Source organism: Temnothorax americanus, unplaced genomic scaffold, assembly GCF_048541705.1.
Source record: "Temnothorax americanus isolate GAGA-0224 unplaced genomic scaffold, ASM4854170v1 Scaffold3, whole genome shotgun sequence".
Lineage (NCBI taxonomy): Eukaryota > Metazoa > Arthropoda > Insecta > Hymenoptera > Formicidae > Temnothorax > Temnothorax americanus.
In genome coordinates, this window is record NW_027509442.1 from 4,873,830 (window position 1) to 4,901,528 (window position 27,699).

Genomic DNA, 27,699 nt, shown 5'->3' on the forward strand with positions numbered 1-27,699 from the left:
CTATAACAGCGGCGTGTATCATAATAAATGGAGATCTTAGATTTATGTGCGGCTGTACAAACGTGCTTCGTGATGAAATATATAATCGAACGTATTGTCTTCATTACTATTTTTCTTCGCTAAACAAATACGTTACCAGCAGAAAGTCTTGTTCTTTCTCGCCGAAGCTTTATATTTTTAAGCTAAAGAGCTAGCACATTTTCAATATTTAAAAAAGAATATTACAAGAAGATAGATGTATTGAGTAATTAGAGACATACTTCATAATTCTCTCTTTCGCCTACGATCAAATAAATAAAATGATCAGATTATATAACGAACACATTATTAAAAAGGAGATATAGATACGACACACATGTGATGTGAATCATTCTAAGTAGACGGCTTAATTTTAAAATTATATCGAATCATTAATTCACTTTGAAGTGTCCGTTATTAACAAGCATGTAAAATCTTTTAGTCTCGCGCAATTCATTGCGATTGGAGGACGGGCAAGGTTTGCTCCGATTTAGAGCGTATGCGTTATTGATCCGGACGCGAGTATATGGGACGTCCTCTTTGACAAACGCTACGTGGACGTTAAAACTATGTCCACGTTTCCTCCTCGCGTTTAATAACGCAAAATATGATTTTTGAAAACATTACGGCTATAGATGAGAAGATTGAGACAGATGATCTTTCTCGTTACTTTATTGCAAGCATCTGAGCAAAATGTACCCGCTAAAAAGGCATAGCTGCTTCTTGTGATGCATATATTTAAACTGTGGAGGACGGGAAGCCTATTTTTAGGCTCCACGGGGGTCACTTATTTTTCGTATTACCTACAACACTTTGCCATATATTATGGAAGTTATATAAATAAAAATCATAAAAAGTTATGGCCCGCCCTCTAAAAGTTAAAATCTATAATTTTCTTACATCTCTCTACATTCCAGTGCAGACCCCGATTTATCAAATGATATATCATTAACAATGCTGTTAGTTCAATTAATCGATAAATCAATAGTATTTTATTGATTACAATGGCAAATAAAATTAAATAAGCTTATATGAATAATTACAAGTTCGCTTTAAAGCTTTCATGTCGGCTAAATTGAGGTCATTTATATAATAAATTTGTGTAACATTAACATTTTATATCAATTTAAGCTAAAAATTCATATGAAATAAACTTGTGCAGTCAATATTTACATGCGTTATATTTATCCTAAAAACGTATTAATTTTTTATCAACATAAATCTAAAAGCTATTGCTTCAGTAAAAATAGCTTTATAACAAATGTAAATAGTAAAAAGACTCCGGGATTGTTCAATACTTAACGAAATAACTAACAAGCTTTACTATCCAAGTTTCACTATCCACGGAAATTCTTGATATTTACCAATCATTTTCTTAAGACTAGGGGATCGTGAATCATTGTTTACCAAACCGCGGTATTAACTCAGCTATAAGAAAAGAATATACTACTCCAATTTACGATATTGACAATGGAATTATCTTTTATAAAAGAGATTGCTACAAATGTTTTTTCTCAAAAATTCAACTAAAATAAATATTAACGGTTATAATTTTTATTGATTATAAATAAATAGTAAAAGTATTACGATTCTTTGATTAATATATATATATGTACTAGTATGCACTGTTTCGGGAAAAAGAAAGAAGATGAGATTTAAATAGTAAGCAGTTTTTAGAGATATAATAATGCGGAATTATATCCTACACTGACAATGAGTTACGTTGCCTTATTTACGCAAACGTGTGTAAGCCGTCATCGTCAATTACGCCGATAAATGGAGGCTGTCACTGAATAAAATTCTATAGTGCTCGTCATTCTCAATCGCTCACAGTCACGATTAGTGCCAATTAACGCACAATTCGCACGGGCATACGATATAGAGAAAGATTAATGGAAAGCAGTGCGGACGATGTTGAGCGACGTTCGCCATCGCGGCGAGTTTCAGACGTTCGTGTAATCGCGCGCCGTGCCGCAAACACGGACACGACTTGCCTTGACGCGGCCGACGCGGCACAAGAGTTACGGGTAAACGGCGAAAACGACCGTCCGTTTTGTCACGGGAGACAAACGGCCTGGAGGAAAAGCGCGAGCGGAGCGCGCTATTAGCACGCGCGGAGCTACGTCGCGTCGTCGGAATAACGATGTCGAGATTGCGCCGAGCGATGCGCGTCCCGGGCTTTTGTATAGCTTGTCGTTATCGCGACGCGAGTCAAGCATCGGCGCTTTCATTTCGACCCGGTCGATCGACGATGTAATGAGATTACGAGTAATGCGACGTTGTAAGGTAACAAAAGCGAAGGATCTCAACTTCGAGATTGCCCGACCGTCCGATAACTCGGACGTTGAATCGTGAAATGCGAATAATAACTTATATCTAAACAACGTTAGAATTAGAAATTATCGTCATGCTCGGTTGTGATATATCCAACAGAAATAGAAATTAAAATTAAATTCATGAGGTACTTTAAAGTTGATTAGTCTTTCATTAACGAAGGAGTAATACTGACAATAATAGAATCACTTTGCACGGCAGTCTATTTGTGAATCGGTGATGAGATAATACGATATAAGTTACATCAATCATTGTTTATACACGCGTGACTTTTTTTAAATCGCATTTTGTTTATCCAGTTGCATTTTATATATCGCCTGAATAAATGGTAAATGAGAGAAAGAGAGAGAGAGAGCGAGAAAGGGGGCAAGTACTATTATGTATAGATAAAGATTTTGCTCTTGGCGTCCACCGTGTCACCGCACAACTCTTCGTGACATATGAACATTCATGGTCTTACGTGAAAAATGAGGTGAGGACACGGGTCATAGACATCAGACTTGTGAGAGAAGAAATCGTATATCGCGACCTACAACATTCGTACTTTTTCTACCAACAATAAGGCGCAAAGAATAGCGCGCGCACGTTCTCTCTCTGTTTCTCGAATTTATTTTATCTCTTGAATTTATTTCGTGCTTGTGTGTAAGAGAGGACGCAAACAGCAACCGCTCAACCTCTATAGACGTTTTGCTTTCCACTGAAGAGAAAAAAAAAGAATGTTTCGCCACCCCTGAATGCACGGCGGTCTCGCGAAGGGAATATCGAACGGCATCGCCGAAGACAGCCATTGCCAAAACTCTTCGAGCAAACAGGCTCTCGAGAAGACGGAGGGAGTTTGGAAATACGCAGCAAGTTGATTTCGTTTCTAAATTTACCAGGCGAAGGAAGAACGCGTGAAAAGCCGGATGTCTTCCTCAATATTTCGCGTATTACGTTATCTCTACCGGAAAAAATTATTCCTTTTCCTTTATGTTACCGTCTTCATGCAAAATATTTTCGCATGAATTGTAAGTCGAAAGTTTACGTCAGTATAACTTTAAAATAAAGTTTGAAAGGCAGAAACGAGACCAAGCTGTATTTTTTATGTACGTATAAGTTATACGAATGAAAAAATTTCATCAGAGATAAAGAAACTTGTAAATTTTCTCTCGTTATATATTACTGCATACACGATTTTTAGTAAACATTCTTCCTATAGTTACAAAAATTCTATCGCAATGTGGTTTTGAGTAATTACCGTTTGATTTCCAAAGTGCTGTCAAATATGTTTATCCGAGTCATTCATCCTTATGATTCTATTAATTTAATATATAAGTTGTAACGCGCAATTGCATATTGAAAGTTAGATAATCCTACTTAACCGTAAAATGTATGGCGAAAATATGAATCGTAATAATTATTCACGAAGGACACTGTTTTTGCATCTAATTACATCCTTTACTCATAATTTTTCGTGATTACGCTGCTTGTAATGGGCGGAATTGTTAATTTGTAATATTATTATTTAAACGAAAGTGCATGCTGCGATGCGCTGGGTAACAACATGTTCAAATTAAACTCGGGTATATGTTTGCACGCGCGTATCTCGCATGACCAGAGAGTTACGCGAAACACAATTCCTTGCGCCATAAATAGGATACATAGGCCGAGTAATCTAATTAATTAGATGCGATATGTGTAACAACGTCACATTTCGTACAAATGTTCCCCCGGTTTCAGTTACGTACGTTGCGTAACGCAAGCAACTGTTGAAATGTATACAAAGTTATATTTTGCACCATCTATTCTTGAATCTACCAGGAGATCGAAGTTACTTTTTATACCAGAGCAAAATCTTTACTATATACTCTATAACATAGATTTTATGCGCATATTACATTTTATGTTAATATTTGTGTTAATGATTTGTGAACATAATTCTAATAAAAAAATTATTGCGATATGAATAAATGCGATGTATTTACGTTATATGATGTAAAAAATGCGTATATTTTACAAAAATATATAAAATATGTATTACAAAATATATACATACGTATATTTTGTATTGCATTGTATATACATATATTCTATTGTTGTCTGATATCTTCCAGGCTTATTCTCCTGCCTCTCGGATTCCCTCGTTGTGCTGTCACAATATTCATTCGCGAAAATGCGGTTAATTACGATCGCGCGCGCACTAATTACCAGAATACGATGATGGCCGGACGCTTTAAATGACATTCCCGACATTCGTCGCATCACGCAACGCGGATTTTGCTACATCGTGACGAATAGAATGTATTCGACGAAAGAAATACGACACAAGCTGCATTACGATATTTCTTTATAATTTCCATCCCCTATACGACTTTGATTCCTACTTCAAAGAAATAAATCGAGCGAAATAATGCCTCAATAAACGGGCGTCGATACGATTTGATACGAAGTTAACATGACGTTAATTGCTGGAATTAATCAATCCAGTGGGTTGATAATCGTTAATTGTTCGCAGGGGCAGGGAACGTTTCGCATTTCGAACACGACGACACGCGAAGCTCGGCGATGTTACCTGCCCGCTCGAGTCTCACTGGTCACTGTACGAAGTACGAATGGTAGCGCGGCGACCTTGTGTAAACAGCGCGCCGTACGCCGCAATCACAAACATCAAGGCCGAACGTCAACAGAGAATTATACACATTGTCTCGAAATATTCAACACTTTATAAAATACAATCACACTGATATACACATATGTATATTCTATTCGATCGAATGTCGCATTAATATTGCAATATTATCATGTCGCGTTATCTTTTAAAAAACAACAATATCGTAATAAAGAATAGTATTTTATAATTTTAGTGTTTTAAAAATCTATTCTTAGACTTTAGAACATGTTTTTCATAAAATAATCCTCATCCTTATCTTAGATCCGCTTCGGAAGAATGTTACAAGATTCAAAATCAACTATGCAGGGCTGCGTTCGGAAACGTCACCCGAGTGCACACAAGTATACTCCCTTCTCTTTCTATCTTAGCGAGTTAGAAGGAGAAGGGAGTATACCCGTGTGTACCCGGGTGACGTTTCCGAACGCAGCCCATGTAGGTACGTATAATCTTTGCTCAAGAATCGATTATTTCACGAGAATAAACTCGTTGTATTTTAAAATAAATTTCACGCGAGTTCCTTAACTGAATCGCGATTGCAAATCTGGTATAACGAGGTATATTCATAATTACATTTAAAAAATGCAGCTGAAATTTTGAAATACGATATGATTTAATAAACCTTATTTATTAATTCATATCGTATCTCAAAATTTCAACTGCATTTACGGATTTAAGATAAATAAGAATATTAATCTATAAATATATAATTTTTCTTTATTTTATTCATGTTTATTTATTGTACATTTAATCTGTTTTTATTTTTGTGTTTTACGCTTTTAATCTTTAATATTTAACGATTGCTTTTTACAATTATTTATCGAAAAATTTTACCGAAGTACACGATTTAAAGCGATTAATATTTTTACTTGAAAAATCTGTTAAATTTTTTTCTAAAACACTTTTTAAACATTTGTTTGCGTTTAAAACAAATATTTACAGATTTTAAATAATATATAATGTTTGAAATTTATTTTATTTAGAAATACAAATCTTTAAATCATAACAACGATTAATATTACTCAACACAAGAATACAATATCGTCATTTCATCAGAAATTCATGCACTCGAGAGCTATCAACTTTCGAAAGTCGCTAAGTAACACGAAACGTTGACGCGCATATCCCTCCCGTCGATGAGCAAACACATTGGTTGTATATAAATCAAGAAAGTTTCAGGATTATGGTTTAACGCTCTCGCGAGTCAGGCAAAGACAACGGGAAGAGTCTTGCGGCATTATCGTTCTCGCGCGCGCAAATCTCTCGCTAAATTTTCAACGAGCTCGTTGAAAGACGCTGTCGCGTTCACAAAGGGTAAGTATTGAAACGAAATCTATTTCCGTGCCGTTGTGTTTAGCGAAGAGATATAGAAAAAATATACAGGAAGCGTCGCGATAGAGTGAAACGCCTCTAACAGGGAGGAAAAGCTAAAAGTTTCGGAGGCACACCGTCGACATCGGTCTGCGGGGATGGTAGCAAAAGAAGCGTGGAACGCGAACGAGAGGGGGGAAGAGAACTCGACCGGATGAGGAAGTGGGGCTACGGGGACGTGGAAAAAAGAGGGTGAGATAGAGCAGAATATGGAGAGATCTAACCCATATCGGAGTAGTGGTAGTACTCGTTCTCGTTGTCGCCGGTCGTCGTCGAAGCAAAAGCGTTCGATGAAAAAGTCGTTCGTCGGCGCCCGCCAGTCTGGCCAATATTTTACTATCCAGCGGCATCGTCCCGGTTCCGCCCCGCTTCCAGTCCGTCTCGTTGCATCTCTGTCCCTCCCCTCGTGCCAACATTATCCGCAGCTTCCTCCTCGCTGGGCATAAAAGAAACGACGGAGGAGATAGAGGGTGGAAGGGACTAAAGGGAGAAAGGACGAAAAGAGCAGGACGAAAGGATGGTGACGGAATGGTTCGCGGCCGACGAATATGTTCCATCATCTGGATCGTGCACAAATATCCAGGGGAACCGAATGATCCGCGCAACGTCGCGATAAAAGGGGGGAAACTTTTGCAGTTGCCGCCACTTTAATCTCCATAGTCTCCGCGCATGAAGACGAAAGATAAGGGTCGAGTCGTGACGTTCTATCGCTCGAGGTTCTCACACGTGAAAACACGTGAGAAATATTGATTTCTGTTACAAGTTTCCTAATCGCCATGACTCGCCGTTGAGACTTCGGCGTTGGTTACGAGATCGTTTATGGGGTATACGTTACTGCATTTATCGTCATTACACCTGCGGTCGTTGCTTGAGTAGAGAATTTACTCGAGCTTTACGATAAGATGCGTATATATCTATCGCCTTCTCATGGTGCAGCAGGTTTTATCGATGTCAATATTATATTGCACAGCGGATCTTGATTTACGTAACAAACTCTTCGAGTTTCTGAGTTGAACTGAAGTATCAAAGTATCAATAGTTTCCGAGTTACGAGTAAATGTAACTGAAAAACTTAGCGAACCGAGTTATACTGAAACGCAATAAGAGACAGCGAGGAGCATTGTCTGTTTAACTTGAAATAAAAATTTTACTTTTCCAGAATCGTTATCCCTGACTGGCAAAATATGTTTAATGTGTCTAATATAAGAAATTCATAATTTACAAAATAATAATAGGAATCTACCCGCAGGAGAAATAGATGACTATATATACGACAAATACGTGAAATAATGTTTTATTAAAATTAAGGTCGGGGTTTCTAAGAAAGCATTCGTCGACGTAGATATATATATCAGTAAGTTAAAATAGCTAGAATAGAGGTAGAACGTAATTTCGGATAACGAGATTTACGGCACACAACGTTGCATTATTCGAATTTATACGTCAGTCATTGTTAATTAAGAGTAGTTAATTAAGAGCGCGGATAATGTCACGGTGCGGTAACCAGACATTCCGTGGTGCTTTTCAACTTTGCGACGGGTAGAAGCGAGATAAGATTTTCGCGCTCGGCAGGAAAGCGGGGAAGCCTTGCGAATTAGGTATAGGAAATTTATTCGCGAGTAACTCGAAACTTTGTTTCTAAAATCAATTATACGACGGAAAACTGCTTAAACGACGAAGGTCGATCGAAGTCGCGACTTCAAAATTTTCTCTCATTTTATACGATCCGATTGTGCGCGGTACATGCTTCCAAAATTCCGGAAAAAGTCATCATCGCCTCACGAAAGAGCCTCCTCACCAAGAGGGAAAGTTTCGGGGAAACTGCGCCGATTCTCCGCAGCATACGAGATTACAACGACAGGATAAAACTTGTGCGCAGTTTCTCAATCGTTCGGCGAGATCAAACCTGCAAAGTAGGTCCAAGGGGATGATAATGGTTACCGCGCAGCGATAGCCCTTGGGATTAATTTCGCAATCGGTTATTTTACTGTGCCGTAATTCCACGCACAAATTATCTCGATCGTATATCTTAAAAGTTATAAGGCACAGTGGAGGAATAGAAATAAAAAAACTATTTTTTTCTCAATAAAAAAGCAGTTAAAGATAACATTATGATATCCGTGTGTACATTTATAGCTGCACGATTAAAAGAAGACATAATTTAGTGCTTTTTATAAGAAGAATTCTTTTAATATAGTGAATAAAAATTTTGAAAATATCTAGGCATTTGTATTTTACAATTATAAATAAGATATATAATTACATATTGTTATATCTTCGTCATATATTTTACGAAAAGTCAAAAAAAAATTACATTACTGACATCATATTCATTGAATACCATACGCGTGTTAGTATGTAATTGCGATCTCTTTAAAATACCTGAAAAACATTTTGTAGTAAAAAAGTGATGAATATTAATACGAGTCGCTCAGTCGCGTATAAATCTTTCAGAATATTATAAATTTTAATAAGATGCAAATGCAAGCTGATGCGTTAAATTTAACAAAATTTCCAAAAAATTGGAACAAACGGCACAATTTACAACGACACGAAATCATCTGGGTCGAACTCGCGAAAAGTAAGGTATAACTCCAAGAAACGCGAAATAGATGCGCAAACAGCCAATACGGTTTAACCCCTTAAGCCAGTAATCGATATTCCTGATGGCGTCGTCCGCGATAGGAGGAGCCGCGTTTGGAAAATTGGAAAACTATCGGTTGCCCGACGGGGCGAATCACTACGAAGACAAAAGGCCGACGAAACTTGGGCTACGGAAAATGCCTTTGCCAATTTAGGAGTTGTCAGCCCGCTGAAGGACGGCGGCAAATAAAGCCAGATATGCGCCTGACACTTGGAAATTTCGAGTGCCGTGAGCACGAGACGAGAGGCAAAATCCCTTTATGAACTTTCTAACGTACTTCGACGCATACTTTTATGAAATGCGACGTGAGGATGTGATGCGGAAATAGTCGAAAATAGCCTGGCTGCGGAAAAAAGCTTTTCGCGATCCTTTCGATGGCTTTACCTAGCTGTGAGTCACCGCGTGTGAATAATTATATGGAAAATCGTGAAACTTGAGAAATGTAGAGCAGCAGTAATAGAAAGTTTATTTATAATCCCACAAGTTTCCCATAAATGGCAATTATAGGTTTAATTATCAGCTGTTATAAATGCTCGAAACAATAGTTACAAATATCCAGATGAAAGAAATAAAATGTAATATAAAATAAGGAAGAGAAATAATGGCTGTTTTCCAGCAAGGTGACACAGTGGGACACTGTGCCACACTGTGCGAACACCGTGTCGAACTCTACACCGATCCTGTGTCGAGATGTGCTTCGCTGTGTCGTTGTTGGAAAGCACCTAGTATAAAGTATTCAAGCACGATGACGAAATTGGTAGTGACATAATCTTATAGGAATTATTAAATGGATTATTAATGAATGACAGTTTTCTGACTCATCAAATCCCAATATAGAAAATTCCAATCAGATGAAAATATCTCGTCGTAAGCGTGAGCGCGCGCGTAGCTTTATTATAGATTTTCTATAATAAAGAACTCTAACGTGATTGGAAAACCGGAAAACTGAACAAGATGCAAATCCATCTCGTTCAAGAAAAAAGAATAATATTTAAAATTCTAGAAATTTCAAACCATTCTCCTATATATCCGTATAATGTAATACCACTCTAGAAAAATCTTTTTAAGAAAAGATACCCTCAAAAGCATTAAAAACAAGACAGCAGTCATAAAGTTTTAAATAAAATAATAGAAAAGTAGTTCGAATAATAGAAAAGTAATTTAAAATGTTGTACGATTTAATATAAATGGCTTACACACAGACTCGTTGATTGGAATATCAATATTAAGCAACATTGCTGTAATATTTGAACAGTGTTTAAAACCAATTAAAATTTATCCTTCGAGATAACTAGGGTAAAGTGCATATTTCGGATCAGATGACTGTACCTATCATACGTGGAATTTTTTCACTAATTGTCTATAGCTACAAGGGATAGCTATAGACAATAGCGAAAAAAAATCAACATATGATAAATATAGTTGGCTAGAGAGGCATTTCAAATTTGCTGATCCGAATTAGGATCTGATCGATCCGAAATATGCACTTTACCCTACCGTATAATATTAATTCCGTTTTGTTATAAGTGCACAGATCTATATCATTCTCAGTGATTCACGATTAGAGCATCGCGGTTACACATCCCAGTAAAAGCTTTTACCACAATGTCGTACCTAAGTGCAAAAATGTATGACGCGACGTGCTCCGCGCCTGGCGTGCTCTCTTGCCTATACAATAAACAATAAACTCGCCGAGCGAAGGTATCGCGGAGTGCACGATCGTAAGGCGAATGGATGTGACACGGCGAGAGTTGGCAAATGTTGCCTAGTCGAGGTGTCAGTCGACATTCCCGACATTCCTACCACCTGCCGTATTCGAGGCGATTTGCTTCACCTGTCTCTGCTGCTGCATTGCACCGGTATGCAAACGGCGGTATTCCATAATCCGCGATTCCGCGACGTCAACCGAAGAGATGCCGACAATTTGACATTCGCAAAAAACGTAACGAAGGCAAGAAGGAGATTGACGTTGCTAAATAAAAACCTTTGCAGAACGACTTGTTAATGCAGAAAATGGCAAAGTCGGCGTTACGCGACGTTCCCTTTGTTCGGCAGAAAACACGCAAAGATGACAATCGATATAAATTTAGATTATTAAGTATATCTGTATTGAATGAATAGTATATAGGAAAATATACCGTTAAATGAATAAAAGTATTATAAATCTATGACGTGAAATATACGTGTAATACTTATATACATGTGTCGAAAATACCAGTAGAAAATATTTAAAAAGTCGTAAGTACATATACACATATATTTTTATAATGGAATTTCTTCTCAGGTTTTATATCGCGTTGCCATTACTAAAATTATATAGCATATTTCATCCGCTACATATTAACGTCAAAAATATTCTATATCGCCTAAACTTGTGCTTCAGTAAATATCGATGGAAAAAAACAACGAAGACGGGGAAACTCGCGAAGTAGTAGTTTCTACATCGCCGTAACTGCCGGTTCGAGAGAAACTCGAGCAAATTTCGGTCGAAACGCGGTAAACTTGACTTCAAACCGGTCTAACCGAATTTTGAGTTAGAATTAACCCGATGCATTCGATTGGAAAATTATAGATACCACACGCGCTTCGAGAACGAACATCACGTACGGAAGCGATCGGCCAATTTCGAAACGTCGATGTCGACGTTACTGCCGCGATTAGGAATACGGGCGGACGATCGAAAAACCGTCTAAATTGTCGCGGTCATCGCCAAGTTTCTCAATTATAGAAACGAACCAGACGACGACTCCAAGAAATATTTCGCGATGTGGAAAACGAATTCAGTCGCGGCGATCTTCTCCGCAGGCAGGATCTGCGAAAACGAGAGAGAAATCGCCGCGAATTTATCCGCGGGTGTGTTTGTCTCGCGTCACGCGATATCCATGATATCGAAGGGAAAATGGGAATTCCACCGTTCCACGAGTACCCGATCGAAAATCACAACTTTACGTCGAAAACATTGCCTCGCGCTACGTTCCATCGCGGAGAACTGTCAACGCGCGGTGAAAAGTGCAAGCTACAAACAACTGCGTTGTACTATCGACACCGCGGTGGTATAAAAAAAAAACATTTAAATCTTTCTCTCTCTTTCTCTCTCTCTCTCTCTTTCTCTCGCAATAAAATAAATTCTTTTGTCTCGCCATCGCGGCCTGTCGCCCGACCGAGTCCTCGGATGCAGTCATATCGATACGCGGAGCATCGATATTGCTGTGCTTGGATTTATGCCGTGTACATTCCGTATTCTAAAATATAATTCTCTGCACAAACAGTTCGCGCACGGTATGAAAGATTACGATGTATTTCCATGTAAATTTAATTTAATCCGACATTTCCGCAGCAACGTTATCAAACCCGATGCGCGAGCGCATGCATGTCGGATTAAGCACGTAATGATATGTTACTTGTTAGTAATATTTAAAATGTCCCAAATTTGCGTTAATTCGCAAAATACGGGAGGTATACGTGTAAAATAATAAATATAAAATATAGAGATGTACAAAAAGGCGGATATAGATATAAAATATGAAAATTATATCCTTTTATATATTCGTCTCGATATTCGTTTAGTCTCACAATCAGAATGCGATGACAAAAACTAGTAACGAGTGCTCTGAATGTGGTGTTGATACATTTAAACTCGAATTCAACTGTCATTCTGAAATCATCCTTACTTTTGCAACAAAATTTTTCAAGATCATTTAAAGTTGTCATTTCATCTCGTATCGCAATATGCAAATATAATATGAAGCAAGATCGATGTATTCTATTAAGAACCATAATTCATAAAACTTGCTAAGACACAAATTTTTCAGCTGCATCGTATGCATCACTCGCGAATCATCGCGTCGGTAAAAGGGAAGAAACTGACACAATCGCGCAAGGTGGAAGCGCGTGCACGGCTTCAAATACAAATCTCCTATTATATAAAGGAGACGCGTCGCATCAAGAGCGGCCGTATTTTCGCCACGCATTCAGCGTTAAACACGGCTGCGTGGCTCGCACACATCAACGTCACATTCAACGTCACGTTAACGTTGAATGGGATTCTCATGCCGTACGAATGAATCGACAAGCTTTTCGGAATCGGACGAGCGTGCGGCGTTTAACGTTAAATGATCGGGGAGGTAATACACGGATCGCGCGGGAGGAGGACGTACGCGAGAAAGTAAGAAAATACAACACGCGACAACTGTACTTAACTGCACTCTTATTAACTATACACACACACACCCGTTTACCTTCGAGGCACTGGGTCGCGCACAACGTTCGCCGAGGATCGATATATAGACGGCAGATTCTTTCGCGTTTATGTGCAAGGTAATCGATTCGCCGGTATAAGTATCGTATGCGGCGAAAGACGGCACACGTATCCGTAAAGATCGTCAGGCGGCGTACGATAAGGGATCACCGAAATCGATCATTGGAACTTACAAATCGCGGAAACGCGTAACGACGCTCGTAATAACTCCGGGAGGACAGGCGGTCCCGTTATTCGCGCTCGGAAACTCCGCAAGGCCGACAATTCTTATCGTTTCCTCGCCCGAGCGGGTTACTACGTCTCTTCCGTTTCGCCCCCGCCCGCAATGTCCTCGTGCAGGCACACAAAAGGGAAAAAGAACTCGCGAGTTTTTTACTCGCGGTGTCTCCTCTCGGCGATGGCGCGTTCAGACGCGCCGGTAAACGGCGACAAGTCGCTAAGAGACTCGGAGATATTTATGCGAAATGTCTCGCATAAAATCGCGGCGGCGCGCCAGCGGCCGTAGAACGAATGACCCTTGTGCGAGTTTGCGATCTCAATGCCGATTGCTGTATAATACTGCAAGGAACTCCTATAATTATTTCCGAATTACGCCAGATTAATCTGACAAAATTGTAAGAGTAAACTTGTGATTCGGTTGGAAATGCAATTAAAACATGCTAGAGGGAATTCATCGACGAGTAGAAAACCCCCCAAAAGTTTTCTTGTTTTTTTTTTTCTTTTAATGCAATCCTACGGGATATACATATCGCGCACAACTGGAAACTAGTAATATAATAAATATAATGTATACAAATATTAAGTCGAAAACTTGAGAATTTTAAAGCTTTAAAAACGCGTTTCGTAATGGCAAAAAGAGAAACCAGAAATTCTGTAAACAGAAATATATATACTGCGGTATGTTAGCAAATTCGACTAATTGTAAGAGAGCAGGCATAAAATTAACAGTAAACTGATTTTCTCTAGTAATTTATATCTGCTGTGAATTCTCGAAAAGATATTTCAGTCTGTTAGAATTCTTTCTGAAACTAATTTTTTAAGTGTAGGCCACATTTAATTTGGACACAAACCGCTGTATTATAATCAGATAATAATAGAGAGATTCTACTGAAAGAATATCTCTTTGGGTATTCTCTCCCCATTTATATTCGTCTCGGTTTCCTTCGCACGCAATGCGCCAGCTTGCAGAATTGCGTTCTATTTTCCCGTCACAGTCTCATGCGCTGATTTCGAATCAATCAATGTTGCCTGGCGCTTGTCTCGTGCAACACCGAACTCGGTGACGAGGCTACGGTTGTTTCGGATCCCGCCGCGCGCCGGTGCAACCTGGTGCAAAGCGACACGCGAGGAAACCGCTAGCGAAGCACGCCTCGTGCCCCGCGGGCTCGGAACTCACAAACCTGTGAGCAACATCGAAGGCACTCGGCTAACGAAGAGAAAGTCGCGCGTCTCGTTAAACCCATCCAAAATTCAACAATAGAAATAAGAAACAGACGGACTCGGGGTATATTTTGCGCAAACGCCGGCTTCGTTGCAGAAAATATATAGGAAGGGCGGAAAAAACCACGGATGAGACGAGTGTTCTCTCTCTCTCTCTCTCTCTTTCCTTAGCGACGCCCCGATCGCCCGGAACGGAGCCGGAAGGGTTGAACGATAACGTTCGCGGTTTCTGGCACTGGCGACGCGCGGAAATTGTGATTCGATCGCGTCCGTGCGAGCCACGCGCAAAATAAACAATTACGTCGAGTAACCCATATTTCAGTCCGGAGTCCAGTTACGCGAAAGTAAGAGAGCCGCGGACACTCGGCGTTTCTCTCCCGCGTAACGACTGCACGCCGTAATTGTACAATTGCGTTCCAATGCGATCGTCACAGCAGCGTGTGAATCTCTCAACCGATCGCACGTATGTTACATTCACTCGTACTTAATTCAGTAGCGAAGTCGCGAGTCGCGACAGCGGAGACCTTTGCGAGCCCGAGAAAGAAGCTCGTGCGCGTACCTCGTGAAATTCGGAAATTTTATTCCGGAAAAATCGTTTCTCAGATACGCGCGAGTACACTCGCGGTTCGCGGTGAAGATTGAACTCGGGATTTCCCTACGATACTATATCACAAGCCCAGATAAGACAAGACCTAAAAAATACTGGAAAGGATGTAAAGGGCGTGAATCTTGGACATTTTTCGAAAGCTATCATTCGGAAACCGATGGCACGCGCCCACGCGAACATTTGAAAATGCACGTTATGTCGTCGTTTGCCAAACATTTGCGAATAAAAAAAAAAGACAAATCCAAATGTTGAATACAAAAATAAAGGATAACGGGCGAAATGATTTGCTAAATATTTGACAAATAACAAAGACGGTGCCAAAAAATCGAACGTGGCAAAAAGATCGCTAGGTATAGAGATACGGCGAGAAATAAATAAAATGCAAATATTCTCGAATAATACGCGCGCTCGATGTTAATGTATATTCCAAGATATATTCCACTTGCGGAATAGACGCACAAGAGTCTGCACAAGCATTCTGAATACGAATGCAGGAGCACCGTATCGCTTTCTCCCCTTCATCGCGAGAGCGCTTTCGCGGAAAATTATAACGCGCCAAGGTTTTGTTGCAGCGCGTAACTTCGAATCGATGAATCGCGGTTATATACTCCGGCACGAAGGGACCTTGGAATTTCGGAGCGGGCGGCGAAACGACGCTCGAAAAGCGGTTGTTTCGCAACAATTCGCAACGGCGAAGCGCCACCCTCCGGCGGCGGAGTCGCCGCCGTGTTGTTATCGCCGATTGACACTTCGCTTCTCTATCAATTTTATTCTATCCGCTGAGAAACGTCGCTCGAGGAGTTACCGTTCCCCGATCGGGCGATCGTTCGACAAATTGTCCCGTCGCGGTATCTATCTTCTCCGCGCGAGCCGGAAATAAGAAAAGGAAAAAAAGAACTGTGTCAACCACTGTGTCGTCGCCCGTGACACGATCCGCGACCGCGACCGCGACGCGGGAGGGTGGTCGCGGCGAAAGAAGGACCGTCGTTTGGACTTACCTCCTCGGCGAATTCGAAATCCCCGTCGAATTTCCTCTTGCATCTCACCCCCGTGGCCAGAACCAGCAGCACCGCGGCCGCGAGCATCCACGAGAATCGCATGGCTGAAGCCGCCGCCGTCGGGTTTCCTCCGAGTCCTCGGTCCTCTCTCTCCTTATCCCCCGGAACCGTCACTTACTTCACCGCGGAAGACGCTCGCGCGCGCGGCGCGACAAAGAGAAAGAGAGGAAGATCGGCACGCGCGAGCACACCGTCAAACGTCAAAACGGAAGGCAGAATTCGGGGCGGTTGACGCGGACGACGCAACCGATGAACGACGTCCGGCGCACGCGAAACTCCGACTTGCCGTGTATGTATGATGTGTATATATATATATATATATATATATATGTATATATGTACGCGCGAGATGCTCGACGCGGAACGGAAACGCGCAGCTCGATAGCCGAACGAGTTGTGCGGTAACCGCGCGAGGTGAGGCGACACCGTCACTGCCGTCGGCTGCGCCACCGCCACCAGAGGCGCGCGCACATCCCCCCCCCCCGCTCATTGGCCGAATCCAAACGAATCGCGCACGCGCGCGCGCGCGCTAACCGTTCGGCCGTTCTCGCCGCTCGGCGTGCACCTGTTCGGCAGCCTTGCTTCGGCGCGCGCGCGCGCACGGACACCCCGCCCCGCGCCAGTCAATACCTTCAGCTGCTAGTTCACCTACCTACCTACCTACCTACCTGATGTAGCCCGTGGCTTTGACGGAGAAAAAGGGAGGAAAAAAAAGATTGCGGGGAATTCGTTGGAAAAGGGCACCGGGGAAAAATCCAGTCCCGTTCTCCCCACAGATGATCTCGGCCGTTCGGCCCTGATCGACCAATCTTTTTTTTTCCTTTCATTCTCTTTTATTTTCTTCGTTACGATTGCTATTGCCATCATTGTTCTCTCCTGTTACCTTACTTTCGTAAATCGTCGTATTGCGTCCCTTAGAGGATGAAAAATCCACACAAATAAAAAGAAAGTTTTACTTTTCTGGAGTGACGGCTCTTCCATTGTCTTCCGATATTTATGCGAACCGAATCGAAACGTAAAACATTAAGTTCCCGAGTGTATACGCCAATACCCATTCCAATTAATATGATCAATTTATTGGCAATGTCAGTTTTAGATGTAACCTAAAGCGAAAATCTATTCTCGCGCTTGTTACATCTTTCACTATGTTGACCTACGTGCCAGTTTACGTACACGGGTCTGTAAAAGTGTAAATAAATAATCGGCACATTCAGCATTTAACGTAACGTGTTATAAATATTTTGTGCGGAAAGCTTTAGTAAGCTGCGAGTGCGAACATTCAAGTCAATGCAGTAATGCAGTCGCTTTAAACTTAAGAGGGATGTTCGATTCTGAATCGAAAGATCGATTTTAAAAAATCGATCTTTTTCTATGCGCGATTTTTAACTCGTTAATAAAAATCAGTGGCATATACGTTAAATTTTTACACCATATCATTTTACCTTTTTTCATACATTTTGATAAAATATCAAATGCTTTGTCAATTTTTTTACTTTTATACGCAAAATAACAAGAAAAATTGATATTTATGTATAAAACAAAATATCTTTATTTAAAAAAAATCTTTTTAAGAAAATAAAAGAATCTTTGAATCTTGAAAATGCCATTATCTAAAATAGGTCTTCTATATGTTAAATATAAAAAGTATTGTATTAATATACTTATTTTTTTTAATTATGTACGATATTTTTAAATCGATTTTTGAAAATTGATCTTTTTAATACGGTCCTTTTAGTGAATCGATTTGTTGTTCAAATTCAAAATCGATTTAGAAATTGATTATTATGAAAAGCGAACCTCACTTAAAATTGCGCAAATATTTTTATATTAAATATATCTATACATATATGTAACGTATCTAACAAACAAAAAATATCTAATATTTCATATTTCAACATTTTAACATTTTAGATTTACTACACGCATATGCAGAAATATACTTCTCTTAAATTTCATAACGTATTTTCTAACAAAAAAGTCATTGGATTATATTTCTCAAGTTTCTTCTACTCCTAAAAATAATCGAGAAATAACCATTTATTCGATCTTTTTAGTAGATACGGCAATTTGCTTTTACACTCTCGAGACCCAACTGCAGAATTTATCGCGCCAAAGGGCTCCTCTACTCTGTGGGTCTACAGCGGATGCGTGCCACGCGAAAGAATATATGTAGTTCCTAGCACATGTTGCTAAGTACATTTTCAGAAGAAGACAAATGTCTCTTTGGAGACCGCTATCTGTGGAACATTGTGTCCAAAGACGTGGCCTCGGTGAAATACAATAAGATCAATTTATAATCACGTCACATTTGCCCATCCAATCACGGCTTTCCACATTATTTGAAAAATACCGCGAAAGAGCATCTTTGACTATCCCTCTCAAATTCAAGATAATATGTAAAAAATATAAATAGAATATGTGTAAGGTATAAATATATGTGAACGAGATGTAATATAAATATTCTAAAATAATATGAAAAATAAGGATAACTCTTGGAAATAATACATATGCATCTGTACCCAGGCCAGTTTGTTTATTGTTATCTCCATATTAGGAAAAATACTGAAGAGAAAACTTTTTTAACCGCGTTTTTTTTTTTTTTTTACTAAGAAACCCATCTGCTTAAACCTGTACAGCTATATCACAACCCATAAATGAGATTATGTCTCTTTCGTGGTACATCGAAACGTGCCGTTATCGATGTAACATCATTGGATAATATATATATATGCGGAGCATATTCGAAAAGGTGGTATTTGTATAAACAGTTTATCCTATGTCACTTAATTTAACATAATTTGTGTACCCATTAAAAAAGAATGAGATTTTAAAAACAACGAGCAGTAGCGCCGCATATATATTGAATTGTTTAAATGCTATTTATAATTATTTGAATGCAATGAAAAAAATTATGTATCAGTGAAAAACATAAAAAGATGATAAATGAAAAAGAACTCCATGTTGAATATGAGCGAACGAAGAAGCTGACTTCGATATAGTTGACTGAACGAAGATATCCTTTTTTTTTTACCTTCATTTAAGATGTACGTAATGCCATTTATCGACTGAAATCATACATTATAAAAACAATTTAATGAACAAGGGTTTTAATTCACGTACATTCAGCATCAATAAAAGTCTTCGTATACATAATTCAAGTATTCGAAAAGTAAATACAATTTTTTTAGGTCCCATCATAACTATTACAACTTGGGATGCATGAAGTAATATTTGTCAACTGAAAGTGAATTAGAACATTACAAGTACTATTACGTGTGAAAAGGAATTTAAAAAAAAGCTAATGAGAATTCCAATTCATACAAAAGAGAAAATTTATATTTATCTTTATCGTTATACTTGAGTTATTTACCTATTGGCTCGACGGCTTGAGGTTCTACTGGCTCAGGCGCCTTTCCTAAAATCTCCTCTGCAACTTCTGTGGTAATCTTAAAAGGACTCCCCTCCACTGTTACGTTAGAACTGTAAAAATAATACATAAAATACCATCTCAATTTGAAAACGTAATTTTTACGTACCAGTCTATTTCACCAGATGAACTTTCCTGTTTGATTAAATTTTGCCAATGTTGATGCACTTCATCAATAATGTGCAGCGCAAAGTCTCGTGTTTTTGCTTCCCCATTAAATGCAAATTGATTTTCTGGTTTTCCATCCGGAATTTTATATATCTTAAACCATTCAATTGTAGCTTTCAATAACCCTGGGAAATGTGTCTCCATATCGCTTATATCTGCAATAATATTTATCAAGTTAGCGATACGAATAAAAAATCTCCTATTTGAACTTTCTGCATGTTCGAGAATTTTAGTCGAAAAGAATGTATTATATTAAGTACCGCATAAGCATAATCTTAATAAATGTAAATTAAAATATAATTACCGTTCATTTGATCTGCCAAAGGATCATTAACATCAATTACAATAATTTTCCAATCAGTTTCGCCTAAAATAAAAATTGTTTATAATGAAATTTAAATACCATTATATTTTTTCTGTGCATATAACTTATCCTAATATATATCTTAGGAAATATATCTGTCCAATAGTTTTAATTAATAAATAAACTTAATTAATAAAATAACTTTAATTATCTAACCTTCGTCAATAAGTGCTACAGTTCCAAGAACTTTCACTTTTAATACCTCGCCTCGTTTGGCAACCTATATCAATGCAAATATATTTTTATCAATAATTAGTACATGACAAATAAAACTATTTGTGTGAAATGTCACTGCAATTATTTCTCACCTTGTATCCTATTTCAAGAACATCAATAGGATCATTGTCACCTTTGCAGCCTGTTGCTTCGTCCAAAACATCAGGATTTTCCCATGTCTGTTAATTAAATATATTATTTAATATGGTTATCTTTATTATAATAACAAGTACAAAAAATAATAAATTATACAGTAAAGTGCCCTATTATGAGACAGGATCCTAATATGAGATAAATGTCAAGCTAAAAGGCCCTATATAAGCCTCATCTGTTGATTCCACCATGAAAAAACCCCGCCATCTCATATTAGGATTCTATATTAAACAGCTTTTAATAAGAGATAAAAAATGTATCTTTTCCGTTAAGAAACCAGAAAACGAAATAACATTTCAAGAGTAATGGAAAATAATAAGCGACAAATATAAGTGTGCGCCTTGAATTAATATGTGCAAGATATATGAACATGAGATAAGGATTATATATAGATATCCACTTAGTGTCAGTTCAATGTATAATTGCTCAAATCAATAAGACCGTCATTAAACCACACGTATTATTATTAGGAAAAGATGATAAATCAATGAGATCATCATTGAACGACACATATTATTAAGAAAAGAGTGATAGTTTATCTATGATATTTGATCAAGTAATGATTAAAAAAATATATTTTATTAAAAATATACTTGACGCAAAATGCTATCGCGTCTCTGATATAGGCAAGTGTTATATAAATGCAATATTTTTTAAATTTAAGTTTTAAACTAGCTTTTTTCTTCATTTCGTTCAAAAAAGTCTTTTTTTGTTTTCAGTTTCTGAGGCTACAAAAAATGGTGTGTGTGTGTGTGTGTGTGTGTGTGTGTGTGGTATGTATGTGTGTAATATTGTGTAGTTTTAAAGAAACTGAAAACAAAAAAGGACTATATATATATATACACATGAGTGCATGATAGCTCAGTAGTAGAACAGTTGCTTCTTGAGCAAAAAAACTCAGATTCCTGTGGGCCTATTCTGTAACTCTTAACGACAGTTTCGTTATCGTTATATTTGCATTGCGCATATATTTATATATGGTAAAAAAGCTGCGCAACGACTATAACGATAACGAAACTGTCGTTAAAGCCCCTTGCACAATAGGCGATAGCGATAGCGATTGCGATAGCGATAGCGATAGCGACAGCGACAAAGTTGCCGACAAAGGTATAGGCTTTGTCGGCAACTTTATCGCTGTCGCTATCGCTATCGCTATCGCCTATTGTGCAAGGGGCTTAAGAGTTATTACAGAATAGGCCCACTGTTCCTGTCATTCCACATATGATGTAAGGAATTTATAACGAATAAATATTATTCCACTGATAGAAACAAGAATCAAAAATGCTATCAAAATAAGCAATTAAATAACAATTAAGTATCGTTGCTAGAATTCCTACTTGTGGCAAAGCTCCATAATTCCATATGTAACCATGGTGAGGGAAACAATTAGCGACAAATCTCAATTTGCCTTTCTTGACATCCTGCTTAATGGGATTCAAAGGCTCTTTAAGACATATCTCCATTTTGGCGTTTGTCCATCTTGGTATTTCGACAATCATGTGCACGGTCTTGTTTTCTTCGTTGGCATAGAGCGGAATGTCATGCATAGGCGAGATTGGGATACCCGACTCATTTTCTACAAGTAAGAAAAGAAATTTATAAGTATCGTAAAAGAAAAATACATATAAAATATTAATTATTCAGAATATAGTTATTCCATATGCTAATTCAGAATAACAGTTATTCCACGCGCAACAATAAACGTCTCAAAAAAATCTCCGATATGAAGGAAACGACATAAAACTGGAAAAAAAATTTGTATGCACAAGAACATACGTCTGAAGCATAATCAGAACTCATTCCCAACTTCCTCGTTCCACGATGTCTAACAAAAATATTATACTTTCGCTCAACGGCCTAAATGTCACACGGTCGTATCGAATCAGATCGATGTGGGGACCGTGTGAAAAAACGATCGTGGACGTTTGCCATTCGAAACATCGTTATTTCATCCGCGAAACGCGTCGCAAGTAACGGCGGTAACGAACTTGAAGCCTCGGGAATCCCGAGATCGAAATCCGACCGTTAGAAAACGGCGGCGCGATCGATCGGAGGCTCCTCTGAATTATTCACCGTCAAGACGGTGCGCGCGGTGCCGCGATGCCGTGTCGTTCGAGAAAATTCGAGCGAGTCAACGCAACGTTTATAACGACATGCCGCGCGCGAATGTACATCCGTGACCTCGCGACCTTAACGAAGTTCACGGCCTCCTCTCGGCGTCGAGTGCCGAGTGCCGACTTCCGCGGCTTACTCAATTGTCGTATCTAAGTACGTCACGTATTACGTCGAATATACTCACTTAAAAATACTCTGTAGTCCGTGCTATTGAGCGCACCCCTCTCGACGGTTGTGTACGACATGTCTCGGCAAGGTTTCGCGAAAGCAGCGAGCTTCGTCAACGCCGGTCCACCGATGGTTGTTACGAATCGCGATGGAATAGCGACGAGCCTCGCCAAGCCGTGGCAACGTAACACGTGCAACGTTACCAGAGACATTCTGATTCTGCCATCTGTCGTCCCGCGCCGCGCGGCGCTCCTCCGCCTCCGCCAACGTTGCGGGAGAAACGTTGTTATCAACGTTATCAACAGCAGAGACTTGTGACATTTTTTTTTACGAATCGATTGTTAGTCGTTTAATTGGAACGTTTTTTAGTCAATAGTTTTTACGTATATATAATCACGAAAATAATTTTTAGTGTTAATTTAGCCGCATAGAATTCTTTACAATTTTCAGTTCAAACCGGGGTCAATCGATGCGGAATCGTTCGTTAGTTCCGAATATACCAATTGAAACGTTTGTTGGATCATGGTTTCGCTTAAAAAAGCGAAAAATTGTACATCGTTTTAGCTGCCGGAGAGTGGGGGTGAGACGTGGAATATGTGGTGGTGGTGGTTTCGGAACGCATTTGTCCGACGACACGTAGCAACCACTCTAGTTTACACCGGACCGTTTGATACGCGTACCGAGTACTCTTATCCGTATCAAATCTCGGGTTCGAATTTGATACGGATACACAGTATACTTGGTACGCGTATCAAACGGTCGGTGTAAAACGATATCACTTGATATACGCGTATTAAATAGTAAATAACTAGTAAATAAGTCTGATTATTGGCTGATCAGTTCAAATATACTATTTGATACGCGTATCGAGAGATCGGTGTAAATTAGGCCACTGAACGTGCCCTGCGGCCACATGCGCATGCTCAGTGGCCGCACGCGCATGCAAAAGTGCGCGAATTTGAAACGTATGTATACTTATATAATGCATATCACATTGTTAGCTTTCAATGATGAATAAATTCCCCATGAGCCGCTCTTACCAGTGAGAATCATTCTTCCCAAATTTTAGCCAAATTAATTAATGAATTTCATTAAAATTAGGCTCATTTTAATCAGTAAGATCAGCCGCAATAACCTGGTACTGCAACTCGACCGTCAATAGTTATCGTTGTTCTCTCATTACAATTATTGACATAATCTTTATTATTATTCTCCATTGTGTGATAACGATTGTAACAGGAGAAATCTAACTTTCTAGCGGCAAAAAATTTAAGACATGGGTATCCAGACCAAAAATGATAGTTTTATAGAAATTCCCAAATTGAAAGAGCAAGTGAGAGTGCTGCAACAGGAAATTGATGGTCTAAGAAGACTAAGAAGACAAAAGACAAATTTCTGACATTCCATGTTTAACAAGCTCTAACGACAAGCTTGACTGTTACTACGTTTACGCGAGCGTTACTTCTTTAGTAACTTACGATACGTCCTTCGCGTAAACGGGATTTTGTAGCAACTTGCGATAATTTACTCCGCGTAAACGAGTGATATATCGTAAAGTTACTACAGAAGTAACGCTCGCGTAAACGTAGTATTATATTGCGTACCGTCGCGCGTTTGTGGCGGACAGCTGACCCCGCCACACAAAGACTGATAAGAATAGAAAAAGATAAAAAGTGAATTAAACCGGGATTTAATTCAAGTTATTCTATATTGGTAGTCAGCGAAAGTTACAAAAACAATTGGAACACTGATCGATATTTTAAATTTTTTAACGCAATAATCTTGTCGATGACAATGATGACATATATGAATGCCGTGATAAGCACAATTTCATGAAAATGCACGATATATCGCGTGAATGTACATGTCTCTTTCCAAACACATTTTTTAACTATATAATTATAAAGACAATTTCTCAAATTATAACAATCTTGGAACGATATACTTTATTAACTTCATAAATAACGAATGTTTTTTTCACAATGGCGCATTATATTACATTAATGCACCAGAAAGATTGATATCGAGAATAGCTTTTGCACGTACAAGTTTACGTGGGCTTAATTACGCTTAATCATTTCTAGAGCGATTTGATTAGATTTGTTTTGAAGCTAGCGAAACGCACGATGAGTAAAGTCGCTATTACGGAATTACATAATAGGATCATGCAATAGCGTGCAATAACGTGCCGGCCCTGCCGCCCCTGCCGGCCGCTCATCTGTGAACGTTCACAACGAATCGCTAGTTTCGCTCGCCGCTCGCGACCCCGTATGTCCCGTAGCGCGCAAATTGGGTTGGGATTTGCATTTGCACTCGTTGCAGTTTGCACCCGTACATATACTACATGAGTCAGCTGCTAAGCCGTGTTGTTTTCGCCAACGGACGGTGGTGGTCGACGTTCAGTTGTTTCCCACGAAGCTTTCACGTGTCGTCGCGAAAAATGGTTATTGCCGTGAGTATTCTTTGATCTGGTTATCTTGGTAGCGAGAGAGAGATTCATATTGATTATCTTTCCCTCCTTTGAGAGATTTCTCCTTGTGATGCATCGTGAACATGGGATGACGCGCAATATAAGTCCAGATATATGTATATAATCGCTGATCGAGGCTACGTTCCGATATTCACTGTCAGCACTGAAAAATTATAATGTATACGTCACGTAAACTATAGATTTTCGGTACTTGCAGCAAATATCGGAACGCATCCCAAAGCTGATAAGACCGGAATGCAATAGATTCTAGACACTACGATGACAATGTTTGGGTAGTTTTACAGTTACTTGTATTGCTTACCTATCGCATCGGGAGATAAACGTTATATAATTTAAATAGAAAAAGATAGAATGAATTGTGATTAAGGCAAACTTGTGCTAAGACAGACAACGTAACATGTAATTTATGTATACATACATATGTTTGTGACATATGTATGTAACATATATATTTAATTTATTGGTAAATCTCTGAAGGAGAGCTCCTCATATATGACGAATGGAGTTCCCTTTATAGAGATAATGTCCCTTATTCAAAGACAAAAGATCAATTATGAATATATAACTTTCAAGGTTGGTGACAAATTACCCAGCGTGGATCTTTTCGAGAACACGCCGGCAGACAAGGTGAATCTAGCAGAGGCTGCAGCTCGGTCCAAGAGCATCATAGTGTTTGGTGTGCCAGGTGCATTTACGCCCGGTTGTTCAAAGGTAAAGAAAGAAAACTAATTTCTTAATAGTTGCCTAAATTTTTTATAAATCCAAAACACTTCCATATATCTTAATAAAATAAAATTAGAAACCTTTCTTTTACTTTGGATATCGCTTTGGATCTAATTTCAATTTTTCTATTAATGCAATATTTTTTATTTAAATTTTCTTTATTTAAACATTCCAGTTATAACAAAATTATGCAAAATTTTGATTTTAGCAAATTTATGCAATTATATTGTATATACGTATAGCGTGCAATAGGAGATACATTTTTTAAATTATAAATTACATCAATATTCGTGACTTGTGTAATTCAGTTATTATATTGATTTTCAGACTCATTTGCCTGGTTATGTTCAAAAGGCGGGTGAACTGAAGAGTAAGGGAATTTCAGAGATTTTCTGTATCAGTGTTAATGATCCATTTGTTATGGCTGCCTGGGGAAAAGAACATGGTGCAGCAGGGAAAGTATGCTCATTTGATTATTGCACTTATCGAATTAAAAAAAAAACTATGTCATCAATGATTATTATATTACAATTTAAATTTTGTTAGTCTTTTGTAATTAAGTTATTTTCTAAAGGGGTTATTTCTACTCTTAGGTACGAATGTTAGCTGATCCTAAAGCAGAGTTTACAGATGCCATTGATCTTGGTATGGATTTACCGCCTTTAGGAGGCAAACGCAGCAAACGTTATTCTATGGTTATTGAAGATGGAAAAGTAAAGGAGATCAATGTTGAACCAGATAACACTGGTCTATCCTGTTCCCTAGCGGATCGCATCAAAGTTTAAAGCAAAAGCTATCTTGATATTTCCTTTTTTTCTTTCATCTTTCACGCGTGTACTGTTAATATTAATAGGTACTTTTATTCCTTGAATTTAGTGATTTCGTTTTTAAATTGAAAAAACTGTTGTGATACGTTGCTTTTAGTTAAGTTTTTGTATGTTGCGATAGAAATATTTCTATGTGTTTCCATAATTCTTTTTATTATATAATGATATATCTTATGAAGATATCAAGGAATTTTACAAAAGTAGCTACTTTCATGCTTAATAAATCCAAATAATTTATCAATTTCATGATTATACATATCTTTTATAACTTATGAAGAAAATTAGAGGCTTACATCGTATAATAAAGGTTCATTAATGAGAAAATTTAGTTGTTTTTTTTTCTCCCAAATAAAAAATTCCAAGAGAAAACTGCATTGTGATCGAACTTGTAGCATTATGCATTAATTTTGAGTATATTGCGTAATATACACGTACATTGTAAACTATTCAGCATACATATAAAATTATTTCTTGTGAAATGACTGTAGATAGATTCGTTCTGCATTGATATTTTTTGCATTTAAAATGAATAATATAATACAAAAAGTTGTATTACATTTGATCTGCAAGTGACTTCTTTTTATTAACTTTTTATCTTCTATTATCTTTTTATTAAACTTTTTCCTTTAGTCGAAGATCAATCGGCCAATCTGGGGGTGACTATTATTACT

At 38.4% G+C, this 27,699-nt stretch overlaps 3 protein-coding genes across 4 annotated transcripts in view; 1 reads left to right on the plus strand and 2 right to left on the minus strand.

Annotated features, from left to right (window-relative positions):
- The window catches only part of Cow (Proteoglycan Cow), a 119,662-nt gene extending 102,881 nt beyond the window's left edge, over nt 1-16,781 (minus strand). The window contains exon 1 of the mRNA XM_077411099.1: nt 16,317-16,781. Within this exon, the coding sequence (XP_077267225.1) occupies nt 16,317-16,418 (102 nt within the window). The 5' untranslated portion in view covers nt 16,419-16,781. The remainder of the gene's footprint in view (nt 1-16,316) is intronic.
- Nucleotides 16,782-18,178: 1,397 nt separating this feature from the next.
- On the minus strand, nt 18,179-23,308 carry Nurf-38 (Inorganic pyrophosphatase Nurf-38). Of its 2 annotated transcripts, none has more exons than XM_077411105.1 (8): nt 23,004-23,302; nt 22,042-22,280; nt 20,644-20,730; nt 20,492-20,555; nt 20,276-20,338; nt 19,913-20,126; nt 19,747-19,856; nt 18,179-19,441 (listed from the first exon to the last, which is right to left on the minus strand). In XM_077411105.1, exons 1-8 carry the CDS (start codon nt 23,197-23,199, stop codon nt 19,410-19,412), a joined length of 1,005 nt encoding a protein of 334 aa, XP_077267231.1. In that variant the 5' UTR covers nt 23,200-23,302; the 3' UTR covers nt 18,179-19,409. The 2 variants fall into 2 exon arrangements, with proteins under 2 accessions (XP_077267231.1, XP_077267230.1); XM_077411104.1 differs by having other exon boundaries at nt 19,393-19,614; nt 23,004-23,308.
- Nucleotides 23,309-25,194: 1,886 nt separating this feature from the next.
- On the plus strand, nt 25,195-27,350 carry Prx5 (Peroxiredoxin 5). Its single transcript, XM_077411107.1, has 4 exons — nt 25,195-25,439; nt 26,052-26,189; nt 26,529-26,660; nt 26,795-27,350. The coding sequence occupies exons 1-4, from the start codon at nt 25,332-25,334 to the stop codon at nt 26,984-26,986; spliced, it is 570 nt and encodes a 189-aa protein (XP_077267233.1). The 5' UTR covers nt 25,195-25,331; the 3' UTR covers nt 26,987-27,350.
- The last annotated feature ends 349 nt before the right edge of the window (nt 27,351-27,699 follow it).

Excerpts from the sequence above, each read along its gene's own strand:
- Nurf-38 (XM_077411104.1), bottom strand. The coding sequence starts at position 23,199 with ATGTCTCTGGTAACGTTGCACGTGTTACGTTGCCACGGCTTGGCGAGG. Across the intron at positions 20,731-22,041 it reads ATTATGGAGCTTTGCCACAA|ACATGGGAAAATCCTGATGT; the intron begins GTAGGAATTCTA and ends TTTAATTAACAG. Across the intron at positions 20,556-20,643 it reads TTCTTGAAATAGGATACAAG|GTTGCCAAACGAGGCGAGGT; the intron begins GTGAGAAATAAT and ends GCATTGATATAG.
- Prx5 (XM_077411107.1), top strand. The coding sequence starts at position 25,332 with ATGAGTCAGCTGCTAAGCCGTGTTGTTTTCGCCAACGGACGGTGGTGG. Across the intron at positions 26,190-26,528 it reads TTACGCCCGGTTGTTCAAAG|ACTCATTTGCCTGGTTATGT; the intron begins GTAAAGAAAGAA and ends ATTGATTTTCAG. Across the intron at positions 26,661-26,794 it reads AACATGGTGCAGCAGGGAAA|GTACGAATGTTAGCTGATCC; the intron begins GTATGCTCATTT and ends TTCTACTCTTAG.